At 43.5% G+C, this 15861-nt stretch overlaps 1 protein-coding gene across 1 annotated transcript in view; it reads right to left on the bottom strand.

The window, feature by feature from the left end:
* LOC144828052 (ethanolaminephosphotransferase 1-like) overlaps positions 1–15861 on the bottom strand; it is a 581090-nt gene that overhangs the window by 172332 nt on the left and 392897 nt on the right. Inside the window, exon 8 of the mRNA XM_078686188.1 lies at positions 9510–9690. Within this exon, the coding sequence (XP_078542314.1) occupies positions 9510–9690 (181 nt within the window). The remainder of the gene's footprint in view (positions 1–9509; positions 9691–15861) is intronic.

Here is a 15861-nt window from a genome sequence, read left to right as displayed (position 1 = left end):
CTACAAAAACCCAACCAACATTAAGAACTATGATTGGACTACCTCCCATAACAGGCCACCACAAATGTGGTGGTTGTAATTGCTGTGCTCTAACGGAGGAAGGGTCAGTTTTCAAGCATAATGAAAAAATATAGAGACATGACTATTTTACAAACTGCAAATCACGTAATGTCATCTATGGGATCATATGTCCGTGTAATTCACTATACATTGGCAAAACCAATCAGGAGATTCGCTTGAGAATCCAACAACATAGATCAAGGATAAAAAGAATGGTCCCTAAAGCCCCCTTGGTGAATCACTGGCAATTGAAAGATCATAAAGACAATGATCTACGATGGACAGTTATCATGAAAGTAGAGACAGATTCGAGAGGAGGAGATCTGGAGGCAAAACTTGCACAAAAAGAGGCCATGTTGATTCTGAAATTTAATTCGGCCATTGAAGGACTCAACGAATTATCAGAAATATATAAACTATAGGAAAGTCACATTCTACTGTTCAAATGGAGCCGCTGCCCTCAGGATGGTGTTTCTATAATAATGTATAGAAATTCATGAAACGATTTCCGCCCGAAATATCATTACGATTATTAAGACTGCAAAACATAAAAATATTTTTCATCACATTTGTCACATGAAAAATAACCACAATCCCCGAAGGAATCTTACATCATATAATCGGTTGTTGGTGGGTTGTCTTTGTTGAAACAAACAGCTTGGGAATATGAACGAAGAAACAAACTCCCCATTCAAAGATGGCGCTCATAATCACGGACAGCATCACGTGACAAGAATAAAACGGAAGCGCGCCCGCAGAAGAACACAGACCGACTGGGACTGAGAGATCGGATTGGCACAAAGTTGCGAAGCAGGACGAGACAAGGTAAGATGGTGGGAACGCCTTGAAGTACGAAGTAATCCCTAGGCTTCTTGAACACCGTGACAATCGAATGAGTCAGATTGACACATTCTAGTTTCCCCTTTCAGGCACTCGGCGGAAGTGTCCGGAGAAGCACTCCTTAAACAAATCGTCTACAGTAGAGGCGCACATGATTTTCAACTAGGTAAGAAGTTATTCCGTAGCGACCAAATAACAGGGAGTGACTACACAACCAACATCTCAGCTAAAACATTCTTTCATTGCTTTCTTTCCAGCGGTTAGAGAAAGTCATCTCCAGAGATTAAGTGAGTGGTTTGATTCAGTTTTTCCTTTTTGAGTGTAATCGGATCTATTGTTAAACTACGGATGCTAAAATATACATTTACCATCCAGGTGGTTCTGCGTCGTGGTGAACTAAAGACCCCATAATCAGAAGATAAATGAGCGAGGTAAGATGCAGAAAGGTGGTTGTTGAACCACAAAACAGCTTTTAGGTGGAAATACACGAAAGAACTAATAAGAGTCCCTTCTCTTTTTTCACTTACAGTTACGGTCCTGATGAGAACCCCATAACAAAAGGGAGTTCGAAACGCGTAGACCTCATTTTCTGTGAACCATAAGGAAATATAAATGACATTTGTATTTTATTTGATTTAGTGTACACAGTATACTATGGTTCTTGTAGAAATTGTATATGAAATGTACATAAAAAATGGTTGTTGCAAGTAAAATATTTGAGTGTGAATGTGTTGAATGCGAGAACTTCTAGAGAGAGAATGTGTATGAATGATACCAAGGGGTACAGTATTGACTAGGTGCATGTATGTTGATTTAATGTTTTTGTTGATATGTTTTCCTTTGTTTGTAATGTATAAAATCCGCTAAAACAAATGAAAAAATGACAAATTAAATAGAAATTAAAACCTCAAGATTAATTCTAAAAGTCAACTCCGCCCTCATAGTGTTTAATTCTTGTGATGGGGATATAAATAGAAATCTTGTGACTCATATTGGCAGCATTGGCAGTTGGTCTATAGTATAAACTAGGCAGGGTTTGGCCTTGCTGCTTGGGAGCCCATACCCAGTGTCGTGTATCCTTTATTTCAGTTTAAGCAAAGGTGAGCCATCGCAACTGTTCATGAGTCTGGGACGATGACGGCTCCCCATCAGCTTTCAGTTTTAAAGTGATCAGGGACCCATGCGCACACTCATTTGTAGGCAATTTTGCAGTAAGGGTGAAGCATTAATACTGAATCCGGGACAAAACAAAACATAGGCAATCACTATGAACCTTCAACAGAGCCAGACTGGCTGTAGCGGGCACTGGGCGTTTCCCCCGTGGGCAACTAGGGTGGGGTCAATGTTGGGCCCCTGGGGGCCGTTTTTGTTACAGGAGCGATTTTGCAACATAGCTGCAAAATCGGCCCCTGTAACAAAGTCGGCCGAAACCGGCCCTGGAAAATAGCTCAGCCGCTCCCATGGGGGCCGTACGCGCTCTTTGCCAGGGCCAGTTTTGGTTCCCAGTCCGGCCCTGACCTTCAATATGAACCTGACTCAGTGGCACCCCACTGAACAAAGGAAAAATAAAATGATAATAACTATTGTAATTATAGTTTTATTTTCCCTATTACATCAGTGGCTCTCAGGGTGGGGCAGGGCTGGCCAGATCAGGAGGAGGGGTGGTTTACACTCCCTAAGTGCGCACAACTTTGGGCCAGCCAAACAGTCCTGCGCACTTTGTATCTTCCACACCAGGCTGCATTACACAGCCTAGTGAGGAAAATGCAAAGCCTCCCATTCCATCTCTGAGCGCCGAACCACGGCGCTCAGACCAATCACCATGCTGCATTGCAGCGTGGTGATTGGCTCAGGAGAGCTTGGGTACTTCCTGCTGCCGGCCAGGACTGCTGGAAGAGAAGGAAGATGACGGAGGACAATGGAGAGGCAGCGTCCAGCTGCTACAGGTAAGTGTTTTTTATTTTTTTTATTCTTTCAAAGTCTCTCCCTCCTCCCACCCCAACAACCCGGGTCCAGAAGCAGCCGCTACTGTAACCTGTGCTGTGATTTGTCAGGCTGTGGAAGCTTTCGTCTCTGTGCTGCCTGTCATTTACTGTGTGGAAGTTGACCTTCTTTCTGTGTAATAAATGCATTGTAAAATGAACTTACGCTAACCTAGGTTGTGTTTGCACTGTCCTCCATCTTGTATCAATGTCGCAATATATCATGTGATGACTACTGCTGTCTTGTTCTAAATAAAGAATTGTGTGAATCACACGAGTAACCAGAGAATGTTCCCAGAGACTTTCACTGAACTGGGCCAAGGACATTTCAACGGTCCCAAGCTAATGATATACACAATGCATCAATTAGTTGCTCGAATAAACTGTGCAAACACATCCAAAACCAATGTATTATTACCATGAGAGAAATGTCTAATGTATTCTGTAGTAAAATGTTTCTTCTTGCTCATTCCCTATTGGTGCATACCCTGAGAACCATGCACTCATGTCTTTGTTAGAAGTCCTATAAAGGGACGTGTAGATTTTAATGACGGGTAGATTTCAATGTACAGGAGACACTTATCCCCCACCTTTAGAAGGAGAATCCATGCTGAATTTTACTTAGAACTGCATTGCATTCTCTGTACTTATGATTTGTACTCTTTGTTGCTACAATTTACCTATTGCCTGTTCTATGTAAACTGCCAATTAATTCTTTATATAAAACTTTGAAATGACATTGAAGCGCTCCAGCTGAGATCAGGGAGCTGCATTTTTTCAACACCCGGCTCTCAGACACAGTGCAGCTGGGAGAACCTAAAGTGCAAATGACTGAATGGGCAAGCACGACACATGGTCAACCAGTCATGCCCAGTATAATCCACAGCAGCAGCAGCCTTGTCACTCATGACTAGGTGTAATGTGCTGTGTGGTAGGACAACACCTCTTCAAAAGACTGAATATAAAAGCACACATGCGGGATAGGCAAGCATAAAGCAATGAACATAAAGGCAGAGTGTGGGTGTGGCATCTCACAGGGGGTGAGGCTGTGCTCCTACGCCCCTTAGCATTAGCCGCCCCTATTGTTGTGTGGCTTATCTGGTGAGTAATCACATGAGTAGTTAGTTGAGGGATGTTGTTGACTGTTTTGAAAGGTTACAGTAAAGTATGGTTGGGAGGTATAGTGTCGAATTAATGTACTCTGTAAAGTGGAGAGTGTAACAAGTGGTGATGAACAGTGTCTTGAGATGGGGATTTATTGAGATATGAATTTGTGTGGCTTAGTGTTCTACAGAATGATACATACGGCCTAATTTAGAGTTTGGTGGGAAGTTTACCGATCACAAATGTGACGGATACCGAGTCCACCTTATTCCAAATGTCATAGGATATAATGCACTTGTTAATAATGCGGAAGGGGAATCCATGGTGTCTCTGATGGAGTAACCTGTCAGGTAAATGGCCAGTGGAGCTTTGTTAATCGTAACGCTGTCATATGTGTAGTATGCCATCAGTATGTTATTGTGAGATGTAGCATGGTGTCATGAGGTGTGGTGTTGTGAAATGTTTTATGGTCTGGTAGGATGGCATGTAGTGTACGAGTCAGAGGGTGATGTGGTATTGGTGTGGTATGGAATGTTATGGAAAAGAGTGATGTTCTGTGGCAGTGTTTTTTGTGTTATAGGAGTAGTGTAATGATGGTTGTGAGATGAAATTCCAAATGTAGGGTGTGGCATGAAGAGGAACAGTGCGATGAGTTCATTAGAGTGTTGTATATTGTCACGCGTTGTAATGCTGATTGAGAGCATGGTCAAATATTTAGCATTGTGTGACCTGATATGGTGTGATCCTTCAGATAATGATCTGGTTGAACTGAGTAACAAGTAGCATTGTCGACTGTCTTTCAGTGAAACCTGATAAGAAGCAGCTTTAAACTTCCGGGGCTACTTTTGTGCGGCGCAACAATAATGGGCAACCTACTTGATGGCAGAGCATCATTTGACTGAAACTGCACTGACTGATGAACAGATCCACAATAGATATCTCTATAGTATATTTTTCCCAGGCATTAGACTTTCTAGGAGGATACCAACATTAGTGCTGACGGTGGCCATGACACTACAGCGCTGTCTGCAATACACAAACTCAACGCACCCAGACACACTGGGGTTCCCGCTGAAGGGCCTACCCACTATCAGTGGCCCATTGTCAGACATAGAGTTAACCCACTGGGAAACGGTAAGTATCCATACTGTTAGCGACCTGCATGTTGATGGCACCCCCGCAGACTTCCAGACTAGCTGACGGACGGGTGCTGGGAAGAGGCCAATTCCTACTGAATGGTGAAATAGTGCACATGCTTTGGGGGTGATGGAATGAAGTTCTGTGCCCATGCTGTCCTACATACAATGCACATAATGGAAAAGAAGTGGACATTAATAAAGTGGCTATATAAGTCTATACTAGAACATACGGGAGAATCGCTCCAGCCTCTCAAGGAACAATGGGAGGAAGGCTCACACTGGACCTAAAACGAAACAGAATTGCGACGAGCCCTGGAATACCCCTAGAAGGATACCACAAATGTCTGCTTTCAGAATACACCATTTTACATACTGCACTAAGACTACCTAGCACCACATAGGCTGCATAAGATATTCTCTAACCTAGTTGTCCAGCAGACCCAGCCATCCTCCACCACATGATATAACCATACCAGAAATGACACAGTATTTGGGATGAAGTTAGTACTGGCAAGCCACAATGCATAATCCCTCAATAAGTCTCTTTGAGGATAAACGTCAAGGGTAGGAGTTATAACCTCCATAGAATCGTTTATGACTAATCGATTACCCTCTATTGATAAATTATTGCCCAATAAGGGCACTTTGGGCTGGTCGAATTGTTGCAGGTACCAACTAGCTTGTGGGGGTAAGTAAACAGGCTATATCATTCACTTTGGTTTGCCGTTCTTGAGCTTGGGGTAGTCAATCTATCGCCTCTAAATCACTACAAGGTTGTGTATTCGGAAGTTGGTAGGTATCAGTGCATCCCTCAGTTCTACACTGTCTAATGCAAATGTTTGAGTTGAAGAGAGGATGGGATCTTAGACTCATGATAATTAGGTTTTCATGAATATCTTTAGACCAGAAAGATACCTTTATGTCATGTAAATTATCTGTCTCTTAAGGTATCCTTACTACATTTTTTTATGTCCGATCTAATAATAGACTGGCATTGCCTAACCTTCCTGAGCCAATGGATTACTTTGTTAACAAGGGAATCCTTATCTTCTCTTTGGCTAAAAGTTAGCCTTGGTACATTAGTAAGAAATACACTATACACATTTTTCTTGTCGTCCTTTACAGTATAACCGCTGGAATATTTCTATTATAGTCTTTTTCCCGACACACCCCAGCAATGCATCACTTTTGCGCCTACAGACTTCAGTAATACTGAGGTATCTGTAACTCCTTGCAACTTGATGCGCCGTATAATAAATATGACGCATCTATGGTGTTGCAAGGAGGGCGCTTTGAGAAGTGTTACATCGTTGCTTTGTCGCAGCGAAGCAACACTTCTCATAAATAAGGCCCCGAATGTTCGCAGTTATTTTTTAAAGTTAGGCAAGCATTCTCCTTTCTCTATTATAAACTAGTGAACTCACTACTTTCCGCCCTACTCATTGATCTGCCATCCTCCCATCTCAGGCTCAAGAAGGTCCTAAACCCCCCTACTGCATGGGCAAACGTCTTGTATTTTTTGGAATTCAATTAACCTATATGTGACTCATTCTTTTCCTTTTGTTTGCAAGGTAAAACAGTAACTTGTCTGATTTACTGTGCCTACAGATGGACTACAGGGCCTTGCCCCAGTATAAATGACCAGTATATAGTTGTGAATATGGGCCAACCTGTTGGATTTCTGTGTGAGTGATTTAGTGTGAGTCATCTATTGTGCAGTTTTCTGTGTCAGGAATTTACAATGCAGCTGTAGAGGATTTATATCTGTGTTTATGGCTTAGAAATGTTCCCTAATTCCTTTCACCAAGTGCTGTGCTAACTCTCTTTTGAATGCTCTAGGGATGGGGCCCCAGTTCATACCCAGCTCACATCAGTGCCTCCCCACCCCCATCTGTTCTAGCAAGAAATATATTATCGCTCTGGGAGACAAACGTTGTACCACAACCTCAGCAGCTTTAGGAGCATGTTTTGAGGCAGATTGTACTAGAATTGTCATCATCACGGTCACACTGGGATACAAAATAGGTCCAGGCACCAAAATAAAAGGGGTCCCCATTAGCAAACCACATAGCAAAAAGTGTGTCCCGCGTTTGCATATCGGGGTAGTTTTGAACTTGTAAAGACACCCTGTTCGCCTTTTTTGCAAGATACAGGAGGCTGCATGAATTTGTATTTATTACAGGTAATGTTTGTGGTAATATCAGGGAAATCACCAGAAAAAACCGGACTTCCTGGGCATAAAATGGGCCCCACACTGATCTGTCAGACCAGCACCTCGGGCACCGCCTGATTGCCCCATAGGCCAATCCGAGATCATCTTTAAAGATGAGAATTGTACAAGGAATGGAAAAAGACTTCATCAGGTAGTCTTCACTCCAACTCTCACGATGAGGCCGTGTCCTAGTGACAGTACTCAGGTTTAACTACAATCTAGGTATGATGTCACACTTCGAAACACACTTCGAATGCACTAAAATCTTCATGGGGGGTAGAAAGCCTAGACTCAAACCACCGACATTTATGCAGAAACGAGGGCAGGTGGTCAGCGATTGCCAGACATATACCTATAGTATCACAATTGATATATTACTTAGCCAACAACGATGAATGACCAGTATGGTTGTCTATAGAGTGATATTTAGTGCAGGCACGCCTGACTTCGTCTCCCCTTTAAAATGACGAGACCCTGCCATCCAACACATGTTCCCTCACACTGAAAGCAGTGTAGTCTACCTATAGAGATGTGTACCAATTGTTGGGCATGGATAGTTGTGCATATCCGAATGCGCCACAATGGCCAAATGCCGACCTTAAAATAGGACATGCAGTGATTAATTGGCTGCAATGGACGGGAAGAGGAGTTCATATGAAGGAGACATATGAAGGAAATATACTTAAGTCATTAGCACAGAATTGACACGTAAAGGGTCGCTTCACTGGCTGCTTCGCCAATCACTGCATTTCCTGAAAAGCAAACTCAGATCTGACCCAGTACCACTCTAAGTCAACCCTTCAGACATTTTTCATGACATGGGGAACATCTAGAGGTACTTCACCAATATCTACCAGATCCCTATAGATTCATTCCAACAGCACTAGACTTGAGAGTACGATATTCGGGCAGACTAGGCTCAATGTGGAGTAGACAGATGAAGACTGGTCAGACCTATGGACCATCACAACCGTGCCCTGAGGGGGGCCAGACTGTAGTTTTCTTACTTCAAAGTACTCCATGATTGGAACTGATCCAAGTATAAATTTAACATAGGCTGTTTACTACTGATTGATTGTTGCTGATGGTGCGTGGAACTGGAATGTGACCGTCGTCACATTCTATAGTACTGCCAGTGATTGATTCATTTCTGGACCACAGTGCGGCACACATGACACAATACTACCCTTTGTTATTTCGCAAAATCAGCGATTTATCAGACACCAACAAATCCAACCCACACCGGAGGAGATGATGTCGACAGCCCTGATAGTAGCAAAAATATTAATCCTTGGGCATAGGCACTCGCCGAACACACCCACCCTCCAAGAATGGTTGGCCAAACTTTTCATGGTAGCCACATAAGAGCGGCCCATCTACAAAACCCAAGAAAAACTCCCTATCTTTGAAAATGTGTACATTCAGATGGCACATGGATCCTTGACAATCCACACCTTACATTAACATCATTATTCAACAGCTATCGGCACAGGGTGGGACGACAGGCTTTTCTCCGCATGGTCATGTGGTAGTGCACTTTTGCAAGTAGTCGCGAGAACAGAAGGTACACGTATGGAGCCAGGTCCAAGCCTACACCATGGATGTGTCAAATGGAGGACCAACTGGTGGGGTGAAATTAACGGGTGAGCCATAAAGTGATGTGTCTAGCTCAAATTTAGGCAAGACGTGCTTTAATACTGGTTGTGTATACAGAATATAATAGACTAAGGGCAAACAGGGTCGTTAAGTGAAATTTGCGGCAGTTCTGTGGATGTGGGATGGATAGGGTGAAGTGAAGAATATTTGAACCAATAGTTAGATCGCTGTGACAGTGCCGTTAATGCTTTTATATTTTGTGGTCTCGTGCGTTATACCTTTATATCTGTTTGATGGTCAACTAGAGATACAAGATTGGACCTATGTGTGAGACTTTTCTTTTCAAGAAATGATAACGAAATGTATATAAAAAAAAAGAGAGAATGGTACAGGGAAAATGCAAAAGTATCACTTTAAAGGTTAGGCCAGAAATGCCTGGAAAAAACCCAGATAAATTAACATAGCCCGTTAGTATCATTTTACATTTTAGACGTGAACACACTTGTCTCGCAGGCCCTTCATAGAAAACATGTCGAGCATCTAACTCTGAAAATGAAAGTTTGATTAGGTACTCACAGTGACATTTGAAAAAGTGACTCCAACCATCCATAGAAACAGCCGGGGTTGTTTGGCTAGTATGTCGCAAGGTGATAAATGAACCCAGGAAGTAAGAAGCACAAACAGTAGGCAGGGAGAGAGCAGCGGCAGCAACCCTTCATACAAGGAATGTTTCTTCAGTGTTTTATTTAAGTAGGCCCTGTAAGGGAAAATCAGAACATCACGTTTGAGAATCGTGTTTGCTTTCTGAAGCATTGTTACAATAAGACAGGTGACGTTTAATTGTGTATACTTTAATCATAACACCAGTTGTATGTGAGAGCAACCAAAATACAGAAAATGTGGCGCAGTTAATGGTCATGGACGTCAATTTACCAAAATGCCAGACGTAACGAAAGCAACATCAAACGCAGCCACGGCCCGTGCAGGTAAGTGCGGTGGGGCCGGCTGTGGGGTGGATTTCGACAGATGATAACGAGGCCAATTTAAATAATTAATTAATTTTCCCTCGTCATTGTCCATCGAAATATCCCCCCCCATTCCCCCACCAGCCGGCCCCACCACCCCACCGCTCGTACCTGCATGGGCCGCGGCTGATCAAACGTCATTTGACCTTTACTTTTCACTTATACCCACATGCTTACAAATACACATATATTCACACATTGTCGTTTAGCTAATCACACTTTCACCCCCAAGCACGCATTTAAAAACCTTTTTTTGCTTACCTCAGCTGGCAGGGAGGGACATATTCTAGCTAATAGCACTCCATTTTGTATTACACTTTTGTGAAGAATCTGTTACTATGCACTAGTAGTGTAATAAACAAAATTCCAGGAAACAAGGAAAGTGGAGCCCCAATCGACATCCATAAAGAGGAGCTGCCCTGTGTGTTACTCGCACTGATTTTGCCACCTCTGAGGCCAGTGGTCGCAAAGGCAGTGTAAGGGGTCACAAGCTGCAAAGCTGCGAACCCTAAATTACTCCATGCTTGTGGTACAACATTAAAATATGGTATGCATAGCATTCAAATTTATCTTGGTTTCTAGAGTGGGATTTCCGGACACAAATGTTTTCAGAAGCATTAAAAGATTTAACAGATTTTAGGTTGTAAGTGCAATCAAGTCAATAAACTTTTCAATCACGGTGAACTTATATATATACACACACACACACATATATATATATATATATATATATATATATATATATATATATATATATATATATATATATATATATATATATAGTGCCACACGGCTGATATCTTAAAGTAATCACTATCAAAAGAGAGAGAAGACCATTTTAGATCAAAACGTATACATGCGCTTATTTTGTGTGCTACAAGCACTGATCGGACACAGATGTTGTCCCAAAGATTAAAAGAGTTAACAGATGTTGTGATGTCAGTGTAATTAGCAGAGTTGTTAAACTTCTCAATCAATGTGTGTATTCAGTAGTTGTTGAGAAATATAAGTTTAAAATTATAGTGATATTTCTGGCCGCGTATATTTCGCGGTGGTTTTGCTAAGAATCACTGATGCACATGCCAACAGGAATGCTCTGATTAGCTGGACAGAACCTGAACAGGAAGTTGCGGCTGCCATTTTATTGCATGGGAATAGTTCCTGGGGCCAAAAATTTCTGAAAAAGATAACATAAGGGGTCAGAGTAGAGGTACTCGGACGCCATGCTTGAGGAATGCGAGTGTTCGTGACACAAGTTATGTGTCCAAAATAGATTTTTTTAATTGTGCGTGATATTCGCAATGCAGGCGTGATCGCACGCACAACCACCGTTTACCATCGGGGGACATCGTGACTATCGACATTGTTGCGAATATTGGTGGAAATATAAAAACAATATAGCAGTGAATCATTAATACGCATTATTACAGAGATATTGACATTTTGATACATTTTGGATGTGTTGGTGGCCATTGAATGTCTGCTTTTGTTTTCCTTTTTCACAACGTGTCCGTGGGGATCTTGATTACCGACGTCATCATGGTCTCCAGAATCCCCGCAAAAACGGAAAATAGGATTTAGAGGTGAATGTTCTAGAAATACACTAGAGAAACATGAGTAGGAAGTGTACAGTAGTAAACCTCTAGGGCCAGATTTACAAGCACTCTGCGCCACCAGTATGTCACTTTTTTGTGACGAACTGGTGGCGCATGTTACTGCTCCATATGGATAAGGACAGGAAAAGACACCCTGTGTGGCTTTTCTGTCCTTGTAAATATGGCCCCTTTAAACGCAGCATTTTGCCTGAAAGGGGCGTTCCATGGGTGTTTATGTAGGTGTTCCCATGCAACACCCATGGAACAAGACACATTTCCAGATTTACGAGGAATCGTAAATCTGGAAATGCGTCTGAATGCTACGCCACCCGTAGAGTAGCAAGGTGCAACAAGGAGATATGTTTTTATTTCTCCTCGTTTTTTCCTTTTTCAATGCATGCTGCATTCTGCAGCACACATAGGAAGAGGAAAATGCCGGTAGTGATTGTTTTTGTGCAGGAAGGTGCCCCTTCCTACAAAAAACAATCTCCCATGGTGCAGGCATCCTTGCACCATGGTGCAAGGGTGCCGGCGCATGGCAGCAGTTTGTGCGCCAGCGCAGGGGAGTGCACAGGAATGTGACATATTATTGTAAATATGTTGCATTCCTGTGCTTTGGAAGTGCTGCATAGTGGCTCTGCCAAAGGGCTTGCTTTGCCAAGCTGCGGCACTTCCTTGTAAATCGGCACCCTAGTTTGTAAAATACTGTACTATTTCACTTTATGGAAAAGGCGCGACTGTCGCGGTTAACGGCGATGTCGTGGCGTTTTGAATAACCGTGAAAACAGAAAATAGGTCTGAAAGATGGTTTTTTAAGAAACTTAATAGAAAAATATGAGTTTAAACATGCTTTGAAAGAAGTATGTATATAGTAATATGTGCCGTGCAATGTTCAGAATGGAAATTTTACATATTATTTTTGGATGTGTTGTAGGCCATTGAATGTCTACTTTTGTTTTCCGTTCTTGTGACGTATTCGCTGGGATTGCAACATTGTCGCGAAGATCCCCAAAAACCAGAAAAAAGCATATTTTTAAAGAAAAATTACCAATGTTTTGGTTACTAGGGTGGTTATGGATAGAGCCTTTGTGTTGCTTGTGTGTATATGGCTGCTACAAATAAGACGGGATGCATAGTTTCCGGTTACTTAGAAGCCGCCTGTTGCCTTCATCTGTGAAGTGCACTCCATCATTTCTATAAATTCCATGCATGTCAAAACTCAGATTGTTGTTATAAATACAGCCCATGCGATGGTCTCTGAGGAATGCAGAAACAGTTTTATTAACATGTTTGCTGGCTTTGTCAATCTGTCACAGAACTGATTTGAACATTTCCAGATCTGTCTTTGGCATATATTAGAGTACACCAAGACAGTGTGAGAGAAAAGCAACATCAGTTCTCCAAAGGTTTATTTCATAACGATTTCCAAGCCTTCCCCAGTGAATGTGCCTAGGTCATTGCCACCATAGTGTACAATCATGAGGCGATGAGCTAGGGAATCCACAATGGACTTAATCATAGCCAGCAACTGATGAAACTTTAACCCTCTCTCGCCAAACCCAGCAATCTGCACATTTGACAAACCCAAGTCTCTGTCAATACCTCTCTTTTTTGCAGGCACTTTAGCCCAATAGATATAGCTGTGGTCCACAATTCATACTCTAAGCATTTTGAAGTGAAGGAACAATAGTAGTCAGGAGAAGGCTGGAGCTGAATGAGAGTTTTCCAAAGAAAAAGCAGTGCTTTAAAAAAAAGAAAAATATATATAGATTTCATTGGATGGGGTCAGCATGAAAGTAAAAAAAAATTAGGTAGTGTGTTGAATGCCTTCGCAAAGGTTACAGGGACTTTATAGTTAGGAATTAGCATTTAAAAAACCTTAAAATTCACTGAAAAAAACAAAGGTTACAGAGACATTATAGTTAGGCTCAGGTTTCACTCATACAAAACCTGAGAAATTTAGAAGTTCTTGTTAGCTGAGCTAACTATAACTCGCATCCTAGCAATGCACTGCTTATGACCTCCCATACTACATCACTCATGACATGTTCAGTGACATCACTGATGACACAACTAATAAAATCTCAAATGACATCACTAATTTTAATAACTACTGAACCAGTTTACCCAAAATTACAAAAAGGGCTCTTTCTAGACCAAGATATACCTTTCTGCAAATGTTGGTGTAGTTATGTTCAGCGCTTCGGACTGTAGTCGTGTCTAAAAACTGCAAAATCCCCATTGACATTGCATGGGAAAAAGTGTTTTGGGGCCCCCTCTTTATCTCGGCCCCTGCTTGACAAATCAATCCAAAGCTTTCCACACAGCAGCTAAAGTGAGTGGCAAACACATTTTTGAAAAAGTCATGAAGTTTTTGTCAGAGGGCGCCAAAGTTATTAGCAAAACACTTCATCTATGGGAAACATTGGTCCTAACTATAACTGTCTACTGGCTGTTGCCAGTAGATAATATATATTTTTGGATAACACAGGACTGGTATCTTAGAGTAATCAGTATCAAATGAGAGGGGGGCGCGGATGGCCACCGATCATGGTGGCCGCAGCTTAGTGGAGCTTCGGAGCCCAGGCAGCTTTGATCCTGCAACATTGCTGAGTGCCACAACTCATCGAGGTCCGTCTGGCAAGTTGGTGATGTGGGGGAGACCAGGGCATGCCCAATGGCTCACTGGGCAGCTGGCACCACCATCGTGAGGAGAGAAACTGAAGCAGGGCCTGTTCGGCGGATGTCCCCGGTCAGGCGGGTGAGGTTGGATGCAGTGGAAAGCTGAGCAGGGCCTTCCGATGAGACGCTGAGGTCCCGCCGCAAGCTTGGAGGGGGGCTGACGCCTCCCTGATGCCCCAGCCACTTTAACGCTGCCTGCCGGGGTGGCCCGGTGAGAGCGCTGAAGACCAGGGCCCCTTTCATTGGATTGCTGCGGAGAGCGGCCAGCACCCCCTCTGGGGCTGGGATACTTACGAGGCGACTGACGGGACGCAGTCAGACCTGCTTTACTGCCGCTAGAGGCCCTGTGGCCACCTGACTGGGCCTTAGCTTCCCCCCGCTGCGATGCGCAGACTCGGCGTCCCGCTGATCTGCGCGGTTCCACAAGTGAGAGTGACTGGGGTGGCACTATCCGTCATATCTTTGCACTTCCTGCCTGCCCCCCCTCCTTTACCGGTGTGACCTGAATGCACTGTGTGGCTGAATCCTGGGCCTGGGTGTGAGCCTAGGGAGTGCCGGGTAGCACGGGCGGGGACAGCGCTACCCCGGACGAATCTGCCCTGTGCCGACGCATCTTCTGCAGCTCAGGCCCCATTGGAGTACGTACTTGCCAAAACCAGAGACTGCAAGGAAGCGATAAACCTGGGGCCAAGCTCCACAGAGGCCTACAACAGGACATATGCAGTAACAACACATGAGCAGTACCCCGCAAGTCGCTAGAGACCTACGATAAGAAGGTTGCTCCGTCGGGGTGCCTGAGATGGCGACCTAGCACTCGGACATGTGCGGAGCCAAAGCGGAGGGAGCTGAAGCAGGGGTGGATCGGGGCCCAACCCATAGATTCTTGTAAAAAGACCACCATGAGCAGAACCCGATCTGTGACCTGTTGGCAGCCATACTGCAACTTGGGCATAGCGTGCCTGAAACAAGGAACCATGCAGTAAAGTGTGAAACCGCACCTGGCCACGGAGGGGAGAGTCTGGGCTCCAGCTACTTACCGCAGACCACGCTTAGTGCCCATACAAGACTTAGGGCTGCATAGAGGAGACCTGTGCATTATAGCTTACAAGCAGTCTGGGTACCCACACCGCTGTAGCTGACCTGGATGGACACAACACACGCACAAAAATGACTAGCAGCCGAATTATTAACCTTCCGCCAGCAGTAGGTCCAGACGAGGAGCCCGCCGAGAATCATGGGGAGACCCAAAGGGAAATTACTTGAGGCAATCGCCAATAATGAGAAAAAAAAAGCAAAGCTCTCGCAACCACAAAGCAGTACAATGACATATAAAACAGTAATGACAATAACGTTGAGAACAACAGCAGATCTTGTATTTTCAAAGTCCCAAACGTTTATTTGGATCCACATTCAGCCGTAGAGGGATTCCAAATCACAGCGCACCGCTTGTGCTACAGTAACCGAGCTAACTACTCCAGCCCTTAGTATTGGATCCCCTCCCGGTACAATCTGACACGTACACGTGTACAGTCTCTTTACTCATTCACCTTTGCGCCTCAGTGAGCGCGAACTTTGAGAATCTAGTCGTATTCCAAACCCGGAACTGATTTTCTCTGGATTACTTAC

This window comes from Lissotriton helveticus, chromosome 4_1 (genome assembly GCF_964261635.1).
Source record: "Lissotriton helveticus chromosome 4_1, aLisHel1.1, whole genome shotgun sequence".
Lineage (NCBI taxonomy): Eukaryota > Metazoa > Chordata > Amphibia > Caudata > Salamandridae > Lissotriton > Lissotriton helveticus.
The sequence above is the reverse complement of the archived record's forward strand: the minus strand, read 5'-3'. Positions and strand labels throughout refer to the sequence as shown.